A 26,977-nucleotide genomic window follows, 5' to 3' on the forward strand; every position below is an offset into this window, starting at 1 on the left:
TGCCAGAGTGAACAGTTGGGAAAAGAAAATTTCGAGGAAGGGACATCTTGGTTTTTAAATCGAATAGAAATAGACTGTTTTGCACACACCATTGACTTGTGCATCTTGCCATCGAAGTATTGACTGTAAGGCAGATCTGTAAATACACGATGAGGTGCATTACAATTGAGAAAAAAGGAGGGATTGAGAAAGGGGTAGAAAAGGTAGAAAAAAAATGCAAAAGAAAGAGGAGGAGGAAGTTGTGTATTTTTTTAACCTAATTGCCTGGAATATTCATACCTGACTCAGTAACAAGTTCTCTGCAAGTGGCACAGAAATACTATTTGAGTTTAAAGGAGGAGCCCAAAAGAAGAAAGAGCTGGTGAGGAAGGAAGAGTAAGTCAAGAAAAAGCAGTGGTTTTGGTCTTTCAAGCATCTATTAAATGTAGTCTTTTTCCTTAAATAAAAGATTAATATACACCCATAAATGGGAGAGTAATAAATGGGCAAGTTAATTAGAGACAGGAAATCATTTTGTTTACTGTTGTTGTACTGCAAACACAAACAGCTCCCAGCCCTGAATGCTGTGTGCACACTCCTTCTATGCTTGCGTGTCCTCTATATTGCGTATCTGCACATATGCTACTCCTAAACACTCTTATCTGTTTAGCCAGCCAATTAACGTTAAACCAATGTTTGGACGTAGTGCGTATCTCCTATAAACATGAGTAATGTATTTGCCATAAAAATAATGATTAGAATGAATTAATCCGTCTGATATGTGTATTATATGGATTTAAATATGTTGTTTTAAGAGACTTTCAAAACCCTGGATGCCTCAGTTAAAAACAAACAGCAGCAGCACGCACCGTTTTGCAATCTCTTAAACAAATAAAATTGCTTTGATTTAAATAACATTTATTTTACATGACCAAACACAATAAATAACGTAATATACAAAGCTTTATAATTATTGCACATTTGTAAAATATCTTACAGTGAGTTCATACAGTCAGCAATTTTAAAGCACGAAACTTTATTTACAATTTTATTTTAATATAATAACCAGATCCAATGGACCTAACATAAGATGAATTTGTTAATTTTACCAACCAGCGTTCTCATCGATCATATATATTTTGGGGGAAATGTAAACATTATTGCCTAAAGAACCTATATACAGCTGATAGCTGATCGTAAGAAAGGACAATCTACAAAGGTAAAGCTGATAAAAAGGGTACCATATTTTGGTTTATTTTATTTAGCCTTAAATTATATATTAATATTTTTAAATGTAAACTCAGTAAGAGCTGGTATAATTAATATTTTATGTAAGTAGTCTCACTTTTTAAAAGAAAAAAAAAACAAAACAAAAAGTTGAGCATCAGATCATCGCTATTTCATTGGGAAGTTCTCTAACATTTTATGGGAATATTTAATAGACCCCGAGTTTCAAAATACTATTTCCCCTTGAAATATTTTCCACTTGAAGATAATAATTTCTCCTGTACAGTGAATTCTTTCAAAAGTTTGTTGAAAGCCTATTTTTAGGAAGCAATTTTTTAAAAATCCAGTGTCTTTAAAGATCCAAACAGAAATTTGAAATAAATCATAGAAAGTAGTGCCAATGGGTATATATGGATGTGTGTCTCTCTTACCTATGTATGTGTTTAAGAGAAGGGATATACATATGTATGTACATACATACATATATCTACACACACATACACGAATCTGTAGGTAGACACCTACATTTTAACATACACACATACCCACTTTACTGGGTCTAAAACATGCACTAGCAAGTTATTTTAGGGCTTCAACTCTTCAGAAAATCTCATTATGTGAGAAGCGAAGTGACTCTGCGGGGAGCATTATGGAAATATCTGGGCTTGATTTAATGAGGCTGTTCGCATCGGTGGAATATCAACTTAACAGAGGAAAGTCTACCCAGGGCGTCCAAGTTACCAAAATGAAAATTGGCAATTGAGATGATAAGAACGTGGCTTTCTTCTGCGAAATCACTTCAGGTAACAGAGATAACATTAAATAACGTACATTCTATGCACCAAGAACAATGTTTTATGTACCGAGTCTCTTATCCGTCTCTCCTAATGACTTCCCTTAGCGGGTTGTTAGTAGTTGACAGCAGGTCTCCGTGCGGGGAACTTTTCTCCAATTCCACATTCAAAGGAGGTCCATCAGAGAGCATGATTGGCAATTTTCGTCATAATCTGCACATTATTAGCATCAAAATTGACGTGGCAGTTAACACTGGTGGGTTTTGATGTGCCTTTCTTTGAGTTCAAGGAAACCCCTCCAGTAGCCGGGGTTGGCAAAGCGGGTCTCAGCAACCCAGCGGTGGCTTTTACAGCGGCAAATAGACACGCATAAGAAATATGCCAAGAACCATTTCACCCGGGGAAAAGGGAAACGAGGATGGAAGAGAGGGGTCAAGGGTACGGGGAGTTCGAACTTAGAAAACTGTCGAAGGAAACGGTTCAGGATAATATAGCTAGAGATTCAAGTATTTCCCAGATCGAGTGGAACCCGGTAGTTGGAAAAACTGAGCTGAAAACGCTTCTCCAAGGCTGCAGCGACCCGTCCATCTAGAGCCCTCCCCGTGCCTTCTTCCCCTTCCTTGCTGGCTTCGACAACTTCATAAGCTGTTTGCCTCCCTTGCATAAAGTAGGATGCCTTCCTTCCAGACCACAGACTAAAGGAGAGCGCAGGGGGAAGCCGTCAGCCCTGCCCACCTCAGCTGTCCTTTCGCGGCAAGGCGGCCACAGCCCACCCGGCCTCGCTCCGTCCTGCACGCACTGACCGATACCCCCAGCAACTGCCCCGCTCCTTCTATCCACCCTCCTGGTCATCTCCTCCGACTGTCCTCCGCTTAGGGCCCCCCACAAGCTTACACAGAAAGAGCAGTGGTCATCCCCCTCCCCCTCCTTTAAAGAAAAGAAAGTATGGAAGGGCGAAGCGCAGCAACCGGACCCTGGGGTGCCCGCCTCCCACACAAAGCGCTAGCGCACACCGTGCCGTCTCCGCTCTTTGCTGCGCTTCCCGGCTGCTGCTGGCCACGTGCTTAGCCGAGGTACCCCGGCCCGAGGACGCACGGACCCCAGAGAACGGGTTTCGGACCCAGGGAATTGTCTTCGGGGAGACCAAGAGCTCAGGACGGAGGCGGGAAGAGGGGACTGAGCGGCGGGAAACATACTTAGAGGAGGGAAAGGCTGCTGGGGAGCAAATACAAAAATATAAATAATTTGGGGAGACTTCGGCCAGGCTTTCGCGCCGACTCTCGCCCCCCATCCAGGGCGGGTTTCCTTCAGCCTCCCGCGCCGGGGCGCCCCCTGGCGGCAACGTTAACGGAGGGCAGAGCGCAGAGGGCACCTGGGCGCACGGAGGGCGCGGGGCTGGGGGGCCAAGGTTGGGGGGCGGGCGCTCAGGGGACTCCCGGGCAAAGTCGGCGCGACGGGCGCGGCCCCCTGGCGGCAGCGATGTAGTTATCTGGTGAGCGGTGCCTCGTCCCTCTGGTCCGGGGGGCTCACGGCTGTCTTGCTGAGCACTGCAGCGGAGTAGGGCAGGAAGCCGCTCTCGGAGCGCGGCGCCGCGGCGCTGCAGCCGAAGTCCGAGCCCGCCGCAGCCCCCGCGCCGCCGCCGCCGCCGCCCGCGCCGCCGCCGCCGCCGCCCCGCGAGCCCAGGGCGGCGGCGGCGGCGGCAGCGGCGGCGGCGGCGGATTGACTGCTGTGGCAACTGAGGCACGAGCAGGGCGCGGAGCCGCCGCTGGGGGGCGCCCCGGCTGCCGCGGCGGACGAGGCCGCCGCTGCCGCCGCCGCCGCCGCCGCCGCTGCGGAGGCCGCGCTGTTGAGCCCCGCGGCGGCCGCGGGCCCCTGGTAGAGGCCCGGGTGGCGGAAGCTGCAGAGCAGCTCGGGCCGCGAGTAGGGGTGCGAGAGGGCGCGGAAGGTGTCCAGCGGGCGGATGGAAGTGGCGAAGGGCGAGGAGGCCGCGGCGGCGGCGCCGGAAGCCGCGGCCGCGGCGGCCGCGGCCGTGACGCCCACGTGCGGGTAGTAGTGCAGCGGCACGTGCGAGTGGAAGGGGTAGGGCAGGCTTCCGGTGGCGGCCGCGTGCGTCATCATGTAGGTGTAGAAGCTGGGGTCGGCCGGGTGCGGCCACGACATGGCCAGGCGCTGCCGCTTGTCCTTCATGCGCCGGTTCTGGAACCACACCTGCGAGGAGAGCCGCACCAGCGGCCCGAGTTAGGGAGCACCCCGGGGGGGCGGGGAGGCCCGCCCCGCCCTGGTCCTGGTCCCCAGCCCCTTGGGGACCTGGGGAGAGCCGGGCCTCCTCCCCTCCAGCCAGGCCTGGCCTTGCCCGGCGTTTTGACGCGCGCACTTCTGTTGGCATACCTAGTGCAAAGCGGCATGGCCTGCCCGGGGCAAACCCTTTGCGGTGAGTCTCGCCCGTGCCTCAGGCTACTGGGGCTTCTACCTGGTACTGCTCTCCTACTTTATGCTGCGTTTTTCTCCTCCCAGCTCAACCTTTTCTTTTCCTTCTTGCCAGTCCCCGGCCTCGCTAAGCCCCCTCCCCTCCTCTTCCTCCTCCTCCTCCTCCTCCTTCTCAACCCCAGGATTTGTCTCGGCGATCCAAGCTGTTCAGGACAAGGGGCCGCCGCGGCAGCTTCTCTCTAAGGCCGCCGCTTGAGGTCCTGAGTCTTTGCGACTGCAAAGGCCAAAGTGCGGGGACGTGGACGCGATTTAGATATAGAAGAGCTCATTTTGTTGGAATCGTCTGCCTCGAATGAGTGGCGAGGATATCTTCCCCTGAAACTGGGAAAGGGGTTTGCCTACCCTCCTCACACGGCATCTAATGAAGACATCATCCGTCACAACTCTAAATTAAAGAAAACTGGACCAAACCGAAGGGAGAGTTGCACACCCCTCCCTTATACTGTGGACTTTTCTTTTTCTTTTTTTCAGAGTGTCAGATCCTCCCCGAGCCTTCTTCCAGTCGCCTAAGCTCTGGGCTATCTCTCCCGAACGTCTAATAAAATTAATCACCGAAAGATACATAAATAGGGGCAATTTCGTTGCGTTCCCTCGCCCCTCCCCAAGGTTGACTTTTCCCACGTTATCTCTGAGGGGCAAAAAATGTTTAGGAAACCCCTTTCTCAATCAAATCTATTTTTAAAATACAGTATCCCTTTCTCCGTGTTATAACGATTTATGTAGAAAATAAATCTCCAAGATCAAAAGCAAACGGAAAAGTTTCACCCCTGAATTGTGCCAGAGAACAAAGACGAGCCTACTTTGTAGCCCAGGGAGAAAGAAGGGCGGTGGGCTTGTGGCAGAGGCACCTGGGGAGACTCCAAGCAGACTGGACTAGAGGCGAGCATTTGAGGCATTGGTTTCCCCATTCCGGGACCTTCCCAGGTCAGGCTGGCCCAACAAAACCCTCGGTTTCAACCTTCAGAATGAAAATAGGCCTCTCCTTTAGCGGCTTTTTGGGGTGACTACATCCCACATCACCACCACCACTACCACCACCACCACCACACACACCCCGCGGGTTTCCTAGCCCTCGGCTAAATCTAGACTCCCAGAAAGGAGACATCGACGCAACCACCAACCCAGACACCCTCGGGATGGTGAAGCGGGGGGCGCGCTGGAATCGATACCTTGATAGTGGTTTCTGGCAGGTTGAGCGCAGCGGCCAGCTCGCACCGGCGGGGCCGCGACACATAATTCTCCCGGTAGAACTCCTTCTCCAGGCGCGCAATCTGCTCGCGGGTGAACGCCGTGCGGTATCGCCGCACCTGATCTGCACCGGAGCCGGAGCCGCCCAGCGCCGCGCCCCCGCCGCCGCCTCCATGCAGGCTCCCGAGGCCCGAGCCTGACGCGGACGTCGTGGTGCTGGCGGTGGAGCCACTCTCCGAGTACCCTGGCAAACAAACGGCCAACAGCGTGAGAGTCGCTGTAGAGCAGGGAGCCCCGCGCTGGGCTTACCCGCCGAGCCAAGGATCCGCGACAGGAAGGCGAGGCGCTGTCTGAATTGATGCGGTCTGTCATGCTTACAAATTGCTGCCGCTGCGAGAATCAATAAAGTTTGGGGAACCCTTCATAACCAAATAATAGGAACTCGATGGAGGAGTTTTAAAAATAATAGTAATATTTGAAATATTTCAACCCCGTGGGGGCAATGACCAAGGATAAACAGCTCCGTGTGGGAAGCCCTGGGTTGGGCCACGCACAGGGCACCTTTCCCGCACGACCTCTAACTATTTGGGGGACAATCTTTGGGCTTGATTTAAAATATTTTTTTTTAAAGATCTGAACGTCTGCAGCAGCTTAAAAGGGAACCTTTAGGGGCTGGTCTCTACTTTTTAACTCTTTTTTCCGCCCTCTGGCCCAAGTGGGTTTCCCAGAGGCTGCCTCCGACTCATTCAGAAGAACACCCCCACCTCCACTCGGCCTTGGAATCCCAGAGGCAGCGGAGTCCAGAGCAGTGGCTCAGGGCACCTTTCCCCTAGCTCGACTTCACTGGCTGGCTCAGGTGATCGGCTCGCTTGGGCGGTTAGATCCGCGCAAAGAAATTTTTTTTCTCTTTTTTCTTTTTTATTTCCCCCGGATTCCAGCGCTAGGACAAGGTGCGCGTGCGGGCCTGGAGACCCAGGCCCGTGCCTCGCTGGGAGACTGTAGGAGCAGAGCTGGAGAGCAAGGTCTCTCCTAAGGCAAGCCGATCCTGTCCGAGCCAGCTCGGTGTAGCTTTCTGGAGGAGGGTCGGAGAGGGGTAAAGGCACAGCATGGGCCTGCAGGGGGCCGCGGAGGAGCCGAGAGGTGGGACTGGAGAGCGCGGTACGCGCGGCGCGGTTACCTTTGCCATTGTTTTCCTTGAGCGGTGCGGTGGCACCGAGGCCTCCCGGGGAGCGCAGCGCAGAGCAGCCCACCTCCACGTCGCTGCTCATGTCCGCCTCGGCGGCCGCCTCCGAATAATGCCCCGGCTTTTTGCGGCCCTCCGCGGCGGCGGCGGCAGTGGCGATTTCGGAAGAGACGGAGCTTTCGCTGCCTGGGTGCTGCAGGTTGAATAAAGTGTCTATTTCGAATTTGCCCTTGGCTGGGAGATCTCCCAGAGCGCCGTGCAGAGGGGCGGACGGCAAGCGCGGGCTGAGACGAGCCGGGTGCTGCGAATTTTCCAGGGCCTCCAACACAGCATTGCCAGCCGAATCGGACAAATTGGAGAACCTCTTGCCGGCCGTTGGGCTGTGCAGCCCTCTCTCCATCAGAATCATCTCTTTTCTTATTCTTTCCATCATCTCAGCTTTCTAAAAAATGTCACGGTGGCCCGGCTGTCCCGTGCTAATGATGGGCTGTGCCTAGGGCCAATTCTCATTCAGCCCCCAGCAAGCGCCTCTAAATATTATTATCTCTTTTTGGACGGAGGCGGAAAAATTTGTGGGATGCCAGAGCGAGGGAATGACTGGTCAAAATGACCCATACATCCTTCTGAGCCCAAGATGTCATTCATCAAAAAGTAGCGCTCGCTCGTCATTAAGGTACGAATGACGCCTTCGAATAATCATTTATTGTAACAGGTTTATAAGCAAATAAATACACGCTCCTGTCAGTGGGTAATGAAGGCGGCTTCGGAGCAGACAAATAGATCCAGGTAGGAGGCGAGAAGAGACAAGAAGTGAGAAGAAATGCTCAGGTCCTGTGCCCGCTCAGAGCCGGTTCTGCTCGCCCGGGGGCTTGGCCTCGGGGGTGAAATTGACAGTCTGATTAATAGCGCGCGCCGCGGCACATTTCCCCCTTCATTTAGGGGCATCATTACGCTCTCAGTTTGCTGGGTTGCCCCTTAGGTCTTAATCATGCAGCGCCTTCCTCATTTTTCCTTGGACACAGATACGTGTTAAATAATAGATAATGCTTTGATTTTCCAGGGTAGATCGTAGGGAAGGGTTTCTTTTCTTCTTTTTTTTTTTTTTTAACATTTACAAGCAGCGGGAGTGGATAAGGGGGGTGGGACAAGGGAGCGGATGTAGGAAGAGTTGCGTAAGGAGAAGACCTTCGCTCCTGTCTGGATTACTTATCTCTCAGATTTCAGAACCAAATATATTTTTTATTTAACAAATAGGGAACCGACATCTCCCCCCTCCCCAATGCCTGCGCTTCAGTACAGCTGCAGAGAGAGAGAGAGAGAGAGGGAGAGAGAGGGAGAGAGGGAGAGAGAGACAGAGAGAGAGAGAGAGTGAGAGAGAGAGAGAGAGTGAGAGAGAGAGAGAGAGAGAGAGAGAGAGAGAGAGAGAGAGGAGCGGGAGAGCGCCTAGCCTAGTTTGGAAAGCACTTTAGTCTACGTGGCTGGGAGGTGCACTGGGCCCTGTCCGACAAACGGAAATCATGAGGTCCTCTGATTTTTAACACAGTTCGCAGAGTGAGTTTTGAACTCCAAGTCTAGGGTTATTTTACTTTTATAATCCTGCTTATGGACAGCTCTCTCTCTCTCTCTCTCTCTCTCTCTCTCTCTCTCTCTCTCTCTCTCTCTCTCTCTCTCTCTCTCTCTCTCTTCTATGCATTTTCCCTGGGGGAAACGAACTCGGCTGGACGATTTCATAGCAGAATTTGACAGCTAACTTTAAATACAGTCGCGATTTACTGCACTATATGGGCCACCCCCAATCCACTTTTTTTTTTACACCGCAGCTATTCCCCCTTCCTCCCCAATCAATTATTTGCAGCAAAATTGTGGGTTTTGGGGGTGAAAGGAGGGGAATGAAGAGACTTAGTCTCCTTTCTCTAACATCCATGTTGTTCTGGCTTCCCTACGCTGCTCTCTGCTTTTCTTCCTCATCTCCATCCTCGCCCCCAACCCACCCGCACTCCAGCCTCTTACCTGTCGCCCTGGGGCTTCAAGCGCGCGGAGTCTGGACGCGCAGAGCCGCAGCCCAGCGTAGCTGCAGCTCCTCCAGGCCTGAGCTTGGCTGCGGAGCCTCCTGGCGATAACTTTGATGGTCATAATGACGCCGGTGGCAACCATTTTAACGAAGATCAATCTTCACTCTAGGCGGTTCCACGACTCCTCCCGCGCTTGCGCCCCACCCTGCCCGAAGCCCCAGCGCGTGGTGCCGTTTGCCAGCCAGCAGCGCCAGGGTACCGGCCCGTGGCGGGCAGCGATGGGAGAGAACAAGGACAGGACTTCGAGGCCCGCCTGTGAGCGTCCTCCGCTGCCAAGACCTTAGCATCTGGGCGCCGGGTGCGGGGCTCGCATCCCCGCCTCAGCACCAATCCAGACCCCAACCCAGGCCCCCCCCTTTCCTTCCTGCCGCCACACCCCACACATTGGGGTGTGTTGGGGCCAGTGGGGGTCTCTTTGCCCATTTCTGTCGGTGGGCGCATTCCTTTTGAACCTTGGACCCGTTGGGGGTGCAGTCAGGAATGTGTGGGAGGTGAGGTGTGAGGTACATTTATATACACTTATACACATCGTCCATGCCAAAGTTTCTCTCCTGTTCCCCTCAGCGCCAACTTACTTCAACAACACGAACGTTACTTAGAAAGCTAATTCCTATCTTTCAGGTACTAACGAAAAGTCGTACACACACACACACACACACACACACACACACACACACACTGCCGCCATAGTGAGAAACGGAGAGTTGGATGCAAACAGGGAGGCCTGAACGCAGGAGGGGGTTCACGGAATGGACGACAGGAACACGCAGAAGGACGTGTCCCTGACGTCCATCTGCGCCCCAGCACGAGGGGTCTCCCGACTTAGATTCATTCCCAGGAATCCGCCCAGCGCGGCTTTCAGGCCTCCGGAGCGCCGCCGTGGACCCCAGCCTGGCGGATGTCCCCACACACCACGACCCCCACCACCTACTCCTGGTACCCAGGCCCATCACTCCCATAGGGCGGAGGAGGGGAGTCACCGTGCCAGAGTTCCGGAAAGATCACACGCACACACACACACACACACACACACACACACACACACACACACACACACACACACAACTGGACACCTCGGTCCCGGCCCGGCAGAGGTCTGTTGGGGCCGAGACTGAGACGGGAGCTGGGGGTGGGGAAAGCGGGAGGAGACGGGACCGGGCGGAAGTCGCGGTTGCCTTTATTGCTGTCGTTTGGCGCCCCCGTCTGTCTTCCTCGCGCTGTGGGAGCTGCGAGCCTCAGAGGCAACCGCTCCGCAAGTCTTCGAGCCCCAGCTCCTTCCCTCTTTCACTTCCGTCCTCACGGTACCTGCGCCTTTGGTCTCTAAGGCTGGTCCAAACTGCATCTCAGTTTGTTGAAGAGGGAAAACACCATTTCCCAGCGACACCTTTACTCCTTAGAGTTTTTGGAAACTATTTTGCACCTTTTACATAACCTAGCAAGAGTGTTGCAACTCTAGCACATTTACTAGATACAATGTTGGGAAGCACAGGGAAGAGGGCACCTATGATTTTTGGCTACACTGCTTACTTTTAGCAGACACAGTGACATGCACACAGTGCACATTCCATGATAACATTTAATGCCCCTAAATTAGGTTCCACTGCTGTTACTAGTATATATTGGCCGCTGTGTACATAGTGTACATAGAATTCCCAGTGCTTTTTTATATATACCATCACTTCTAAAGCTTGTGACAGCTCTAGAGTTAGATTCTGCTTTTGACTTAGGCCTGTCTTAGATACTATGCCAATTCTACGGTATTTTAAAGTTTTGGGCAGCGTTTTTGGTTAATTCTCCCATTTTGCATATACTTCTTTAAATTCAGTCTGTCTCAAAAACACTGAGATTGTTGAGGAGGGTAATAAGAAGATAAACACCCTACTTTTGGTGTTTATTTTTGCTGTAGTTATTGTTGTGCCACACCTGGGTTACTTCTGGTTCTGCACTCAGGAATTACTCCTACACTGCTCGGGAGAACATATGGGATGCCTGGAGATTGAACCCAGGTCAGCCCTGTGCAAGGAAACTCCTTACCCACTGGAATATTGCTCTGGCCCTTCTTTTGGTGTTTATTAATGAAAAACCTTAATTGGGTCCCAGAATGTGGATGCTGAGACCTGAGACTAGGACCAATCTTGGCATGTACTGCTACTATTTGCTGGAGGACCTCACCCAGGAGTGCCGAGGGAATCACTCCTGACAGTGCTTCAGGGACTCTATATAATGCCAAAGATAGAACCCAGGTCACGAGGTGCAAGGCAAGTGCCTTTTTGTCTATTCTATCTCTTGCCCAAATAATCCTGGTTTTGAGAGGCAGACATAAGGCCTCCTACCTCCATGACTTACCCACCAGCAGAGAGAGAGGGAAGAAAAATAAATAAATAAAACTCAAGAATCTCACCCATGGCCTTGGAGTTCTCAGGTTTTTGGCCTCACATGGGGGAAACAAATTTTTTAGATGCATTGGGGGTAAGGGTGACAAAAGAACTTTCCTCAAATAGACACGAAAACATCTTTTCCTAGAAAAGAGAAATTACACAAAAGAAGCCTGATTTCGTTGATTGTTGCTGTTAGACCACCAGACCAAGTATTTGTTTCTTGAGCAGAGAAGGTGTAGATTTTGCTGCGACTGTAGGACCGCTGAGGGGGAGAGGTGCTCGGAAAGGCAGACGTGCGTGGCACATTAAGGCCGCCTGGCCACCTCCTGTCCCCATTTCGGCGGGTCCCAAACCCGCAGGCCTGCATCGGGTTTCAAACTAGCTAAAGGCCTGGGGACGCTGTAGTAGTGAGACCGCCAGATGCCTCAGCCTTGGGTGCTCTCCGCTGCAGGTTCTTCCGGTGCTTTTCGCTGTGGGTTTCGATTCATGACGGAAGACGCAGCTTTGGGGACACCTCATCCTACTTCTGGAGGACAACTTTAGGCTGCCATCCCAAGGCAGGCAGGCCCTGCGCTCTCTAGCTCTGGTCGCTCCCTCCGGCTGCTTCCAGTTCTCCTTCGCTTTTTCCTACCCCGGACTACAGCGGCTCCACTCCCGAGCACTCTCATGTGCCTCCACGGTGGAGGTGAGCTACAATTTCCCAGGACTCTGTGGCTCCCCACAGTCGCAGTCGGCCAGCATCTCGGGGTACTCAGAAGCGACAGTAAAACTTGCAGGGACATCTAGCGCCAGACCCGGGTAACTGCGTGGCGGCCAGCCGGAAAGCGAGGCTTCCTGCCTGCCCTCGCTTCCCTCCCTTCTCTTCCCCTCCTACCCTGGAGTTTGAGCATTTCTCTAACCTTCAGCTTTTTGCCATGTCGGTGACCACATGCGAATTCCCCACGGACACGGTGCGCTTCGGAAGAGAAAGAGCTTCTTTCTCATTTGCTTCTTTCATTTCCAGGGAACAGTGAGCGCTCATTGGACTCCAGTTAACAGTATTGGTGAAGAAGTCTGTTCCCCCCGACAGTTCGCAATTCCTGCTATGGGACAAAAGAGCAGAAAATTCCCTCCCCCCCAACCCCGCACTCTTTTCTGGTGCAGAGGTGGTGGGCGGGGAGGGAATCAACAAATTACCCGGATTCTTGTCTCTATGCCCTCCCCTGCGCTCCCCCTTCGGAATGGTTATGCTTCTGGGAGAGGGAAGGCACTGCTGCCTCAGTTCCCGCCAGAACTGGAAAATTTCTCTCCATCGCAAACAAGGACACCCTGCACTGTGGGAGACAAACCTGGTATTCACCAACTAAAGGTTTGGGCTGGAGAGGAGATATTCGTTGTTGTTCCATAATTTACATTTTAAAAGCTTGTTTGGTCTGTTAATCCAAAGGCATCACATTTCAGAAGTAGAACGTGTTTGGCACTTAGAATTCCAGTGATTTTAGAAACTTAAAAAAATTATTTGGGGGCCAAAGCGATAGTAAAGTGGTAAGGCGTTTGCCTTGCACGAAGCCAACCTGGATTTGATCCCCGGCATCCCATATGGTCCCCCAAGCACTGCCAGGAGTAATTCCTGAATGCAGAGCCAGGAGTAACCCCTGAGCATCATTGGTGTGAGCCCCCCCAAAATTCTTTTGATGTTTCCAATTCAAATGAAATGCCTGCAGAGAGAAAATTAGCTTCAAAGTTCAAAGTTGGCAGGACACTGGGGTGCACAGTCTTGGTTAAGAACACTATTCAGCCAGTTTTGCTGTATTTAAGATTTATTTAAAATGAAACTTTTTTTTATTCTACTCATGAGTTAATTAGGAGGGTGTCCTATGACTTATTGCCATGGCCATCAAGGAAAACAGTTTCAAAGGAACCCCAAGAATCCCACATTGATAGGACTTTGTTATTGCTGTCCTGGCTCTAATGGCCACCGATTATGTGGCTAATTGGGCTCATTGCTCTCTTGAAAAGTAGAGAAAGTCAGTTCTTCTATAAGTCTAAATTGCAGCTTCATCTGGTCTTATTCCAACCTAGACTGAGACATGATTATAATATCCAAGGAGGAAAAGAACTGTAATTTCTAAAACATCATCAGTTCTCTCCTCCCCGCCCCCAGAAAAATGTGCCTGTGGTGGAAGCTTAGAGAAAAGACTAAATTCTCTCTCCCCATCCCCCCCCTTTCAAAGGACCATCCAAAGTTTCTCACCAAGCTAGAAAAAGTGGTAATCTGGTATAGAAACTTTTCTGCTTGCAAGAGATTCTCATTTAACGCACACTACTTATATTATTAAAATCCAGTACAAAGTTCAGTCTGTACTATTTGCCAGCAAACAAAAAGTATCCCCATTATGTTTAAAACTGAAATCAGCCCAAGCATACATTATATAAGAAAAATCAAATGTTTCTGCAAATCAGCTTTAAAAGTCCTACCTACCATCCCGGCTTGTAAACTCTGTACCTGATGAGTTCTTAAGCAGAGCAGCTCTTGACTTTGCCTGGTACCCAACCACAGCCCTAAGATCCAACAGCAGCCGCTGCTCAGAGTTCATGGTTTAGAAGCCCCCAGTGGGTTCAGTTAGAGCCTCTCTTCCAGAGCTGACACCCCAAGGGCTATCTTAGAAGTAAGTTCACCAGCAGGATAGCAAGAGGCAATGATCCTTGTTCAAAGCTTCTCTGGCCTCAGAACACCTGCTGAGATGAGCAAAGACCCCCCCCCACACACACACACACATATACACCCAAGAAGTTGGAGCTTTGCAAAGGTCAGTTGGAGACAGAGGCACTCCTAAGAAGTAATTTTTTTTAACCTCCCCTTCCTGCACTTTAAATCCTAATGAAGGACCACTTGAAAACCATGGCAAGTTCTTCCTTCCTATCCTGAATTCCTTTCTTCACTTTTCAGCATATCCAGTCACAAAAATCTTTTTTTTTTTTTGTAGTCAAGGGAACAGACATCCCAGGGCACAAAATCAGAGAGATGCTTAGTTTTAAGTCATGGAAAGTTCGTTGGTTCCATTTATGTTTTAGAAATAATTCAACTTGTATATTTCAATTTGAAACTTTGGGGGAAGATGCAGAAAAAATAATTTTAATATTTCCACATTTCTCCCTCTGAGACAAAGGGAGACCAAGGAAAAATAAGAGCATTTCTAAGTGGCATGTCATAATTGGTTTGATACTGAAATTACTGTACTGAAAATTTGTTACTGAAATTACCCTTTTCCAGAATGTCAACCATTCTCTCCTCTGGTCCTGCTGGGGTTTTCAAATTGCCAATCTAAACCAGCTCCTGTTGCTGTCCTTTTCCTTCTCTGAACTTACCAAAACCATTCTCACCAGCAAACCTGAATTCCCTATGATTTTCTGCAAGGTCCTAAGCCCTTCCATTCTCAAATTTGATCATGAACATGCCTGGGACTTCAAAAAGGTCAAATTCTTCCTGCCTTTCCTTTCCAGCACCCCTCTCATAACTTTCCCCTTTATTTGAGCCTTTTATGGTTACTGCATTTTGCATGTCAACACTCCCAACACCAGCAGCCCACCCTGGAATGCCAGGCCAGGCCCAAGAGGGTTCCCTCTTTTGCTTGCCCATCCACACCTCCAGCATAGATCTAGCTAATATGCTGGCCTCACCAACCAAAGGATGAAGGTGGGCTGTCCCGGGGAGCCCTGAGGAGCCAAGAAACAATTTAACTGGCTGGGATATCAGCATCCATCAGCATCTGCAGTTTAGTGGGTCACATATTGCTTCTAAGTTGGACCCTTAAGTTCACCACAGGACTTGTAATGGGCCCCCATTAATGACTAACTTCGGGGAAGGGTAAACTAAGGTGCTTTGGTTGAGGAATGAAGACAAATCCAGTGAAGTTTTTCTTTTTCATTCTTTTTTTTTTCCTTTTTTAAAAAACAAAGCTTCTGACAGCCATGCGAGTTGCTTTGGCCTCCTGAGAGTTGTCAGACCCCTTTCCTCTGGGTAACTACTATCAGGAACCCCAATTTTCCTTTAAAAAATAACATCTTAGTATATCTCTCTCAGTTCTAACAGTTGGCAGTTTGGAAAAGAAAGCGAAACAAAAGTCCCTGGGAAAGCGAAGTTTCCAATTAATTGGTGTAACTGGCAACGGGGCGGGTGGAGTTTGGGGGTGGGGGACGGTGGCTGCAAAATGCAGCATACCGGTCCGGTCGGGTCCGCTACAAGACGCACACACTCAAGTTTGGCCTGGGGTAGCAAAGCGGTTTCCCCACGCCCTGAGCTGGGAGCTTCTGCGGGTCGTGACTGATGTAGAGCCTGGAAGAAGCATCCGAATTTTTCTCAGATCTTTTCCCGCTTCTCCCACGAAGGCCAGTCTCTTCGTCCGCTCGACTTACTTGTAAATCTCTGTGCCCCATCCTGGAAGGCGCTTCATGGGCCTGTTCTGGAGAGAAAACCGGTGTGTGTAGGTAGTGTTCTGCTCCAACTGGCCAAAATTCCGTGGAATTGCTTGCGCGAGATGCCTTTGCCCAGTAGCAATGCTATAACATAGGGAAAACTCGCTTGTTCCGGTGTAGGGTCCTAGACCAGCTAATCCGACAAATGATGCAATAGAATCCCAACTCGATCTGTTTTCACATCTTCCATATCATCTCTGTCCTTCGCCTTCTTTGACTTGTGCAGCTCGGGGAACCGAGGGGAAGGTGGCACAGTGCCTTGGCCGAGTCCCGGCGCAGGCCTGGGCGCCTGTCTCCCTCGCAGACCCGGCCAAGGATGGGCCGCCGCTCAGTTGGCGCGCGGGGGTGGCTGCGGCGGCCGCGCTGGGGTCCGGGGGAGGGCGGACAGGGGAGAGGCGGGGTGGGGGCCCGGTGGGTGGGTCCTGCGGGACCCGGGACCCGAGCCCGGCGCTCCCGAGCCCCCACCCCCACGTGGCTGCGCGCAGCCAATGGCGCGGGCCCGAGCTGAGCCCTCGGGGAGGGAGGCGGCCCCCCGACCAGCCCCGGCCCCCTCCCAACCTGAACTTCGTTTTTATAAACGTCCCGCGATGAGCTAACCTGTTGGAGGGCGGGCAGGCGGGCGGGAGGCGGGAGGCGCACGGAGGGAGCGAGGGCGAGGGGAAGAGGGCGGGAGCGAGAAGCCGAGAGAAAGGCGAGGAGGGAGGCGGCTCACCGCGCCATGGTGTCCTGCGCGGGGCCGGGGCCGGGGCCGGGGCCGGGCCGGGCCAGGCCATGAGCCGCGCCGGGATCTGGGACATGGACGCGCTGCGCGCGGACGGCGGGGCCGCTGCAGCGGCCCCAGCCTCGTCGTCGTCGTCGTCGTCTTCGTCGGTGGCAGCGCCGGGCCAGTGTCGCGGCTTCCTCTCGGCGCCGGTGTTCGCCGGGACACACTCCGGGCGCGCGGCAGCGGCGGCGGCCGCGGCGGCCGCGGCGGCGGCGGCGGCGGCCTCGGGCTTCTCCTACCCCGGGACCTCGGAGCGCGCGGGCTCCGCCTCATCCTCGTCGTCCTCGGCGGTGGTCGCGGCGCGCCCAGAGGCTCCGGCCGCCAAAGAGTGCCCGGCGCCCGGCGCAGCCGCCGCAGCGCCCCCCGGCGCCCCGGCGCTGGGCTACGGCTACCACTTCGGCAACGGCTACTATAGCTGCCGCATGTCGCACGGCGTGGGCTTGCAACAGAACGCGCTCAAGTCGTCGCCGCACGCCTCGCTCGGAGGCTTCCCGGTGGAGAAGTACATGGACGTGTCTGGGCTGGCAAGCAGCAGCGTGCCAGCCAACGAGGTGCCCGGACGAGCCAAGGAGGTGTCCTTTTACCAGGGCTACACGAGTCCCTACCAGCACGTGCCTGGCTACATCGACATGGTATCCACCTTCGGCTCCGGGGAGCCACGGCACGAGGCGTACATCTCCATGGAGGGCTACCAGTCCTGGACGCTGGCCAACGGGTGGAACAGCCAGGTGTACTGCGCCAAAGAGCAGCCCCAGGGCTCCCACTTTTGGAAATCATCCTTTCCAGGTAGGGACGGGAAGGGGGGGGGCGGAAGGGCGAGAGTGAGACAGAGACAGGGAAAGAAAGAACTCAGCAAAGAAAGTTCCCAACTGCGGACTGGGCATCTCTCCTCCTCGCCCAACCAGGGTTCACCTCCAGGAACAGTTGGTTCAGTACGTGTGAGCTCTGTTCCTAGAGCCTGGCTTTAAACAGGCCTCTCTCAAAATTCTCTCTTGGGAGTAGGCTCAGACATGTTTATGTTTTTGTTTTTCTTTTAAAATTGAGATTCTTCTTTGTGCCATTGAGCAGATTTCGGTCCCACTACCCCCAAGAGTTGTCACAGACTTGGGCCCCATTTTTTCAAGGACAGAACTTCTGTAGGCTGACCACTAAAACGGTTTCAGCAGAGTTCAGTTTCCAAACACGGAAACCCAAGAAATCAAAGCTTGAGCAAACAACCTGCGTTTAAAACAACAAAAAAAAAGTGTGTGTATACATTTACATGTGTGCAACTGGCATTTGCAGAAACTGTCCTTAAGAGGGTCTCCAGTAACCTTGCCATAAAATCACAGGCTTGTTAAGATGCCGGTTTGAACAACCATGATGATCCATCAAGTTCACCTTCACTTTGAAGTGTAAATAATCTTTCTTTAATAACCTGTGAATAATAAGTCTATATAAATAATAATAACAATGAGTAAATAAACAGCCTGGCTTTCTTTATTCCCTGTACCTTCTCCAAACATAGGCAAACTGCACCCCCCCCCCAGCTGGGGGCCCCAGATATCCTGTTATAATTTTTCCCATGCTATTTTTTTTTATACCAGGGGATGTGGCCCTAAATCAGCCAGACATGTGTGTCTACCGTCGGGGAAGGAAAAAGAGGGTGCCATACACCAAACTGCAGCTCAAAGAACTGGAGAACGAGTATGCCATTAACAAGTTCATTAACAAGGACAAGCGGCGGCGAATCTCAGCTGCCACAAACCTATCTGAGAGACAAGTGACCATTTGGTTTCAGAATCGAAGAGTGAAAGACAAGAAAATCGTCTCCAAGCTCAAAGACACTGTCTCCTGATGTGGGCCAGATTGGGCGCCAAGACTTTAAGTGTTTCAATTGTCTCCAAAAGACCTTTGGAAAGACTTGAATATGTATTTAATTCCCCCTCCCTTCTCCTCCCCCCTCCGCCAATGATGGCAAATTTTGTGAATTTTCTTTTTTCCCTTTATCTGGTTCTAAAAACTTTTGCAGCCAACATGACTTTGCTGTTGTTTCTTACTTGTTTATTATTGATTTGATCTTGTCTAGGCTTGTTTTTATGATATTTTTAATGTTCTGTTTTCCCCTCCAGGCCAGTATGAAGGACTTGAAATGTTTTTAATACTTCCCCAAAAAAGTGAAGTTTAGAAGTACCAGTCCGATTTTAGGGTTTTCACTTTATATGCCCCTTCCAGCCCTGACCATCTTCATTGTCCATTAAGGCTGAATCATTTGCAGTCATTCATATCCTGTGATTGGGTAGTTGACTCATTAGCTCTCAGCAGTTACCCTGAGGCTAATGGAAAGAGCTCTGGGTAGGCATGCACTAAAGTCGCTGAGAAAGTCTGAAATCAGGCAGGAGGTATCGCCTTGGCTTTAAAAGCAGCTGCCTTATGAAATATGAAATCAATACTGGAATGAGGACAATCCTTCCAACTTTGGTTTTTTACTTGCTCTTGTAGCCGTCCGTTTTTGATAACCCTTGTAGATGTACGCTCTAATCATCTTTATCTAGAGAAATAATTAGTAAAAGAAAGATACCTTCCTTTCCCCACCTCTGCAAAAATTTAAATGACTGTAATTGGCAGAGTAACCAATGGAAGGTATAAATGCACTCCATTTTCTTAGCCTCTGTGGGAGTAGAACTGAAGCCATCCCCTCAGTCTCTCACCCTAAAGAGGCTGAATAATGACCATGGACAGGAGATTTTATCTGGAACCGAATGAAGAACTTGAATGTCTGAACAAATGTGTTGAACCTCTCGTGGAGCTTTAAATTGTCTAAGAAATTTGAAGTTACAGAGCTGTAAGGCCTGAGAAGAAAAACAATGTTTTCTAAAAGTGATGATAAATAACTACTTTCAAAGTGCTGCATATTTATACAATTGAGAGACTATTTTTGTAGCTGCAATGTCTGTGAGCTAGAATACCTGGGCAGTGCTTCAGGCATTTAAAAACTACTTTTTACTCCTAGGGAGATGGAAATAAACAGAACTCTCTTGTTTCCTCTGAGTATATATTTGTTTTCTTTTTCTAAAGCTGTGTCACCACTAGAAACTCTGCTTATTTATTATAAAATCTTGTCATCCTGAACACCATGATGTGCCCTATATATGAAGGAAATTCTGGTCTCAGAAACCTCCAGGCTCTCCACTTCTGCCCCCACCCCTAACCCCCCCTCCAGCTTTAACATAAACAGTGATATCTTTAAATGAGGATAAAATGTGTGGTGTCTAAGATGATCATTTTAATGGTAGGAGCAAAAAGTACATGCCAATAAAAATTTATTTATCAATATTGTAAATTTATTCTAATAATTTTGTTTCAAATGAATACATATAAGGGGGTTCCCAGGTGTAAGGGAAGCCTGCTCACTTAGAAGTTTCCTTCCTGGAAAGGATATTACAAATATCTACTCTAGGAAGGTCCTGAAATTAGACATATCAATATTTGGCAATTGAAAAAAGGAACATTTCCAGCAGATCTCTTAATCATATTCTTTAGACAGCCTGAACATATCAGCTGAAGACTGAAGCTATGTGCACGTTCAAGAAACTTCTAGGTGCAATTTTTAGGCACTGGGAACTTTCCCCTTGAGAAAGTGCCACTTAGGGGGAGTGGGTGCCGAGCTGGGAGCCTGGTTGATTAGTCTGTGTGAGCACGCCAGGATAGTCCACTAAGTGGCTGGTAAATGTGTTAAACTGTGAGTTAATACAGTTGTTCAGGCCCTCACAGCATATGCAGGCTGCTCTGGTGGGAGGGCCCTGAGCTGGATCTGTCTGGGAAGGTGCAGAGACCCAAGGTTCCGAGAGTTTCCGAGCTACTTTCGTTTTCTCTGGCTCAGTTTGACTTCTTTCCTACCTCCTAACGGGCTATGGGCGGTCAACTCCTTTTACTCAGAGAAAAAGAGAAATGAAAACAGAAAAGCAACCATAACTCATACTCTGGAAGAGGAATAACCCCTGAAACTGGGGGCACACACCATTCCCACTCGCTTCCACCTTCTAGTTGGTAAAGTTACTAACATTACATTCTTTAGGGCAAGATGTGTTTTCCTCTGACCTGTCTCTCATTTGTCCTCCAGAGGTGTACCCCCACACCATCTCCCCACACTTTCTTTCTCTTTACCGCCCTCCCACCACGTCCCACCTCCCTCCCGAGGGCGCTGCCCAGGTCTCTGGTAGTGGACTGGAGAGGTGGCCTGCAGCTCTGCTTTCCTCCGGTGGCTGGCCGGTCCGTTTCTTCAGTCCCAGGGAAAGGTTGCTGGAGATTAAAACTGCGCTCCAAACGCTCTCCGGTGTAATTTAAATTGATGGATAAATCAATAACAGATGAAGACCTTGATATTGATATACTTTCCTCTTAGATTTTGTATCCAAGGCGCGGGAGTGTGGTCGGAGGCAGAAGCGCTGGAAGGGAGGCCCGCAGGGAGCTAGGAGGCGGGGAGCTGGGGTGGAGTGGGGCGGGGGGGGGACGTGGGGGGGGCGGTCACCCGCGGCGGAGAGTCCAGCGGGGCTCCAAAACCCCGGAGGATGGAGGGGGCGGGTGGAAAAGCGCTGGGCGCGCGCGTCTGGACACGACTGCCGAATCCCGACTCACCGCCAGACAAAGAGGACCGCCGCCGCGCTTGTCGGTATCTGGCAGCCAGCCGGATTCCTCTGGCCCCGCCGCCCGGGCCCACCTTGCCGCCAAGATCTCCGGCTCTCCGAGACGCTCGGCCGCGCCTGGCAGCGGGCCGTGACCGCACGGGCGGGCGACCCCAGGCCGGCTGCACCGCCCTTCACTGTTGATCTTGACCGTGCGGTGGCGACTCGCCAGGCATGGAGCTCGCTCGCCATCTCCTGGGCACTTGGCGGCATTGGCAGAGCTCGCCCCTACTTTCCGCAGCCACAGCTTCCTTATCCCATTCTCCAGCCCATTTTGCACTCCCCAGCCACCCCTCCTGCACTCCACCCCCGACCCCCACCCGCGACCCCTCCTCCCTGAGTCCCCCCACCTCCCAGCAAAGCAACTTTGCCTTCAGGACCTAGGAAATGAGAAACTCAAAGATGGGGAGGGTGGCACCCTTCTGAGAGGAGGTGAAATGCAGAAAGTCAAAGTCAAGCTGTTCTGTCTTTTCTGTTTTTCACTTAGTTTCCTTTAGTCCTCAGGGGCAAACCACCCCTATTTGCGGGTGGGAGGGGCCGCAGAGGTAACTGTCTAAGGGTTGGGAATAAAATCCCAGAGAAACACTGTGGACCGAGATGGGAGAAGAGACTCAACGGATCTCTAGAGTTGGAACTTTCAAGCTCCACAAAAACAGGGTGAGTTTCCCCAAAATGAGAGCCTGGGTTTCCTAAGTCCTTAAGACTCAGGATTGCAGTGTGTGGCCTCCACTTCAAGGCAAAGGAGCCTGTCTTCTCTGCTGAGCTCCCTAGGAAATGCTGACACCACCCTGTGCAGCCCCCACTCCTGCCCCAAGCAGGGGAGGAAGAAGTGGATTTCGTACCTCAGAGCCACCCAATTGGTCGCCATCACTCACACAATAAAGTCGCAGAAGCACGGTGGTCAGCCTTGCCCTCCGGCAGTGCCTGTGTGGTCTCAGTACTGGAGCTGAAGGCCTAACCAATTCCAGCTTGGAGAGGCACGATGGCTGGGGGTGGGGTGCACTTCAATAGGTCACTGGATCCCAGGGGAGTGGAGACCTGGAAGAAAGATCCCGCCCTCTGGTCAGACTCACCAGACTCTGGAGGGCACAGGGGTTGCTGCCAGGTTGCCTCCTGACTAAGAGCACTACTCTGTCTCCCTGATCCACAAACCCTAAGCCAATAGCAGCTGCAGCTTCTGGAGGCACCGAGGGAGAGACTGCATGGGTGTGCCCTGTTGGCTCTGTTCTCCCCACCCCTGCACTTGCATCAGACTCAGGAAGTACATCCACAGAACAGATGCACACCTTGGAGCTCTGTTTTGCATGATATCTCCCAGGTGACTTCTGAAGGGAAAAGGAATGTGGCCTCTAGCTGACTGAGTTTGGTCATCGGAGCTTGCCAGTACCGGACTAGTCTTCTTCTTGAACCTGGATGGCAACATCTCTTGCAGTGAAGGGACATGCTACCAAAAAAGCAGTGCGAAGTTTCCTTGCTAGCTGAGACTCGCTATTTCTCCAGCAACAGTAGACTGACTGCCTACAGCCCAGGGCTCAGCAGTGCCAGGTCTTGGCCAGCAGATCCGAGTGCAGAGGCCTGGCTACAGCCCTTCTATGGGGGAAGGGGAAGGAGCTGGCGTTCCTCTGCTCTGGAGACAGACCCAGTGTCCCCACTACACCTCAGGCTCTGCAGACCAGCTGAAAGAGAGGCCTGTGCAATGGGAAAGGCCTCAGCTGCAAATTGAGGGGGCTACACAAGTGCACCCCCACCCCCACCTAGGTAGTTCACGAAAAAAGCAGGGGCAAAGTCAATGGAAAACAACAGGAGTCTCAAGGGACATTGATTGGTCCAGAGGCACCCGGTGCCCTGAAGCCTGCCCTAAATTCAGGGGACTTCTCTTTCTCTTCACAGACCTCCGTGCTGCCTGGCAGCCTCGTCCTCTGCCACGGAGTACTGCGGGTGTTATCATAATACCCTGAAGGGGGGGAAACGGGTCGGGGGGATGTAGGCGGTGCTGAAATGACCGACTTTGAAGAACCTGCAGGCCAAGTTTCGTCCAATCGTCGGAGACTGTCCTCTTATTCCTGGTTGTAACTAAATACGGCCGCCAGCGCAGCCGCAGCCCTTTGTTGGAGATGTGTGAGCGCAGTCTCTACAGAGCGGGCTATGTGGGCTCGCTTCTGAATCTGCCGGCACCCGACTCCTTCTACTTCTCCAACCTGCGGCCGAATGGCGGCCAGTTGGCCGCGCTGCCCCCCATCTCCTACCCTCGCGGCGCGCTGCCCTGGGCCGCCACACCCGCCTCCTGCGCCCCTGCGCAGCCTGCGGGCTCCACGGCCTTCGCCAGTTTCTCCCAGCCCTACCTGGCCGGCCCCGGGGCTCTGGGCCTGCAGCCCCTGGGCGCCAAGGACGGGCCAGAAGAGCAGGCCAAGTTTTACGCACCCGACTCGGCCGCCGGACCCGAAGAGCGTGGCCGAGCGCGACCGCCCTTCACCCCCGAGGCTGCGCTGGCCCCAGGGGCCTCCGCACTCAAAGCAGCCAAGTATGAGTACGCGGGTGCGGGCCGCGCAGCGCGGGCCTCTGCGGCTCTGCTCGAGGGGACCCCCTGCGCCGCCGGCTTCAAAGACGACGCCAAAAGCCTGCTCAACTTGAACATGACAGTGCAGGCGGCGGGCGTCGCCGCCTGCCTGCGACCTTCGCTGTCCGACGGTAAACGGTGGCCAGACTCCGCAGGCCAGTCCGGGCTGGGATGGGAGGCGGGGTGCAGGGGAGAGCGTGGAGGGGAGGACGCCGCCGCCGGGGGTGGGCACGCGACCGGGAGCGGGCCGGACTGACTGGGGTCGCGGCTGTGTTTCAGGCCTGCCGTGGGGGGCGGCCCCGGGGAGGGCCCGCAAGAAGAGGAAACCCTACACCAAGCAGCAGATCGCGGAGCTGGAGAACGAATTCCTCCTCAACGAATTCATCAACCGGCAGAAGCGCAAGGAATTGTCCAGCAGGCTGAACCTCAGCGACCAGCAGGTCAAGATCTGGTTCCAGAACCGGCGGATGAAGAAGAAGCGGGTGGTGCTGCGCGAGCAGGCGCTGGCGCTCTACTAGCCGCCGCCTTGCCGGCGACAGGGCCAAGCCGGCCTTTTGAGGGCCCGGGTCTGACGTGGAGAAGGAGCCGGGAATAGGGCTTTTCCTTTAGCCGGTCCCACGTACTCTCCTGCTCAGGCTGCATCCACAGAAGCCCGCAGATTTGGACGCCTGCTCAGTGGGAGCTCTACACTCTGCGAACCTTGTGAGGAAGTTACAGCACGGCCTTGGCCTTGAGGCTTTCAGTGGGTACCTAGGATCACCTGTCCTAGCTCTTAGCAACTGTGGGGTATTTACACCCGGGCTCAAGTTAACTGCCTTTACTTGGATTATTGTCCTGGTTCCGCCGGTTCCTCGCCCTGTCCCCCTCTCCCTAACCCTTTCTGCACTCAAAGGCACCCATCTAGAGCCCAGTGGAAAGGGACTTAGGAAGATCTCTACCAGAGCAGACCGGACTGAGGCACAAATCTCTCTTTGCAGCATCAGCTCCTTGTGGTAAAACCAGACACTGAAGGAAGGAAAGGGCGCCGTCACCCCCTCCCTTCTACCCAGGCTGGTTTGAAGGACAAAGGCCGCCCTAGACCTTCAGACTTGGGAGTAAAGGGGAGGAGAGGGATGGAGGGACAGAGTGAGAGTCATCTAGGAGTTGGAACTGGATAGTCTCTTCCAAATGGGCAGAATGGATTGGATACTTCCTCAGCTTCCAGGGTTTGTGTTTCAAGGCACACTGCAAGTCTCCTCTCTCCCCTCTCCTCACACAGATCTAGGCCAGAGTCCTTGACTGTGTCCCTGGGGCCCCCACCCCCTCTCCAGATCTTAATTCTAGCAAGAAGAGCTGGTGGTCTGCTTTGAGACTGGTTGCACTAGGGCGGGTGGGGAGAAATATCCCGGGCAAGGATTAGGGTCAGCGGAGTGAGCAACAGGGCGGGGTTGTGGAATCCTACATTTTTACTGCATATAGGCATTTTTGTCAGGTGGGTAAAGGTGTGGACATGTCTTTCTTGACTTGTTATAAGGGCTCACTGTAGAGAGACAAAAGATCACCCTCTGGCAGGAAAGGAGATGTCCCTTCAGATCCTCATCCTCTGTTACTGGTCCTGATTAAACTGACAGAGAGGGTCATCTGTGCCCCTCTCCTTGCCCTCTCTCCACTGGCCATCAGAGGCCCAGCTGCTGTGCCCCTGATGGAGGCCTCCGGAGCCTGCCCCAGAGGAGCCCCGAGCCCCCAGGGCCCTGCTGAGCTTGCTTTGTGGAAAGGGAGGGTTCTTGAATGCTAGTTTTCTGGGTGTGCTGGGGTGTCCAGCCTTAGCCTCAGTGAACCGAGGTCCTTTTATGATACCTATCTCTTTTGTCCTCTCCTCTGAGGAGCAGCGCCCCCCAACTCTGAGCAAGATACAGAACAGCAACAAAGTTGTTGGAGATCCCAACTCCTTAAATCCAGCGATTTCTTTTCATCCGGAGCCCAGGCCCTTGACCTGGAGTGGGCATTCACAGGGTGAGCTTCTGCCCATCTGACTTCCGTGATGTTTAGATGAATTGCATCTTCTCAGCTCTCTGTCGCTGTGTGTGTGTGTTTGATTTTGTTTTGATTCTGTCAAAAACAATAGCTTGTATATATCGAACACACAGAAATGTTACGCCTAGAAATAAATGTCTAGGTCCAGCAAACTGTTAAGGGACTGATGCTGATTTTTCAAAACATTTTCTATCCTCCTAATATTTTTCAGGCCACCAAATCCGTTTTTTTCTTTCCTGGTTGCAGTTTTCGCTGTGGGTGTTGACTGTTCATTAAATGAGAAAATGGCTTCCAAGTCTGTCAGGAAATGGTGTATAAAAGCCTATGAACAAAATGTGTATGGAACATTGGAGCGCAGGGACGTTGGGGGGAGGACCCTGGGCTGCTGAGTGTCTCTCACATTAAGCCAAAGCCCTAGCTTTCTGCAAGATAGTGCATCTGCATTTTACCTAAAATTTCAAAGTCTGACGCTGGCTGGGGCGGGAAAGGTGTGGGGTGTGTGTGTGTGTGTGTGTGTGTGTGTGTGTTTCCTCAGATTTCAATATAAAATATACCTCCCTGCCAGACCTTCTTGAACAGGCTATAGAATCATCCCTAGCAGCAGTTTTGCCTGGAGCTCAGCAGACTCCCCTAGGAACTGCCTTTGTCCCACCTCCTCCAACACACACACACACACACACACAGACACACACACACAGCCTTCTGATTCCCTATCCCAGGCCTAGAAAGGTAGTGCCAGTTCAGTATTCACCACCCTCTTGTGCCCAGATTATTTGAAAAGGGAAACTACAGAAGTGCTACCTTTTAGCAAGTGGAGAATCAACCAACCCACTAAATTCCTAATACCAACAATCAGTGGTTTTGATTTCTTTTCTCTAAACTTTAGGTGTAATTTAAGACATATTTTAAACAGGCAGTAATTTAAAACATATTTTAAATACACAATGGAGGGTGAGGAGCTAGCAAGAGGTAGCAGAATCCCTCTCCTTAGAAATATTCTTCCACTTGACATGACTCCAGGAAGAGGTAAAATTCCAAATTGGGTCTCTCCCAATCCCTCCTTGGGAGATTTATCTCCCCCAAAATATCTGAGAAGAGGTGGAGGTCACTATCAGACTGCACATCTGCAGGCTGGGTAAAGGACCAGAACACGCCCTCACTCAGACTCAATCTCTAGGACAATATACGGAGAACATTTATTTCCAACCCAATAGCAC

General features: G+C 51.9%; 3 protein-coding genes across 3 annotated transcripts; 2 read left to right on the forward strand and 1 right to left on the reverse strand.

Annotated features, from left to right (window-relative positions):
• Nucleotides 1–971: 971 nt before the first annotated feature.
• Nucleotides 972–7,425, reverse strand: EVX2 (even-skipped homeobox 2). Its single transcript, XM_055122418.1, has 3 exons — nucleotides 6,853–7,425; nucleotides 5,657–5,919; nucleotides 972–4,208 (listed from the first exon to the last, which is right to left on the reverse strand). Exons 1-3 carry the CDS (start codon nucleotides 7,289–7,291, stop codon nucleotides 3,486–3,488), a joined length of 1,425 nt encoding a protein of 474 aa, XP_054978393.1. The 5' UTR covers nucleotides 7,292–7,425; the 3' UTR covers nucleotides 972–3,485.
• A 9,109-nt stretch (nucleotides 7,426–16,534) lies between these two features.
• HOXD13 (homeobox D13) lies at nucleotides 16,535–18,363 on the forward strand. The gene is made up of 2 exons (XM_004601363.2): nucleotides 16,535–17,312; nucleotides 18,113–18,363. Exons 1-2 carry the CDS (start codon nucleotides 16,535–16,537, stop codon nucleotides 18,361–18,363), a joined length of 1,029 nt encoding a protein of 342 aa, XP_004601420.2.
• Nucleotides 18,364–23,304: 4,941 nt separating this feature from the next.
• HOXD12 (homeobox D12) lies at nucleotides 23,305–24,265 on the forward strand. The gene is made up of 2 exons (XM_004601177.1): nucleotides 23,305–23,878; nucleotides 24,027–24,265. The coding sequence occupies exons 1-2, from the start codon at nucleotides 23,305–23,307 to the stop codon at nucleotides 24,263–24,265; spliced, it is 813 nt and encodes a 270-aa protein (XP_004601234.1).
• Nucleotides 24,266–26,977: the final 2,712 nt, after the last annotated feature.

The sequence above is a fragment of the Sorex araneus genome, chromosome X (assembly GCF_027595985.1).
Source record: "Sorex araneus isolate mSorAra2 chromosome X, mSorAra2.pri, whole genome shotgun sequence".
NCBI lineage: Eukaryota > Metazoa > Chordata > Mammalia > Eulipotyphla > Soricidae > Sorex > Sorex araneus.

Coding starts and splice junctions, on each gene's coding strand:
- EVX2 (XM_055122418.1), bottom strand. CDS start 7,291: ATGATGGAAAGAATAAGAAAAGAGATGATTCTGATGGAGAGAGGGCTG. Junction 5,920..6,852: donor CAAGGAAAACAATGGCAAAG/GTAACCGCGCCG, acceptor TTTGTTTGCCAG/GGTACTCGGAGAGTGGCTCC. Junction 4,209..5,656: donor TGCCAGAAACCACTATCAAG/GTATCGATTCCA, acceptor CTCTCCTCGCAG/GTGTGGTTCCAGAACCGGCG.
- HOXD13 (XM_004601363.2), top strand. CDS start 16,535: ATGAGCCGCGCCGGGATCTGGGACATGGACGCGCTGCGCGCGGACGGC. Junction 17,313..18,112: donor TTGGAAATCATCCTTTCCAG/GTAGGGACGGGA, acceptor TTTTTATACCAG/GGGATGTGGCCCTAAATCAG.
- HOXD12 (XM_004601177.1), top strand. CDS start 23,305: ATGTGTGAGCGCAGTCTCTACAGAGCGGGCTATGTGGGCTCGCTTCTG. Junction 23,879..24,026: donor GCGACCTTCGCTGTCCGACG/GTAAACGGTGGC, acceptor GCTGTGTTTCAG/GCCTGCCGTGGGGGGCGGCC.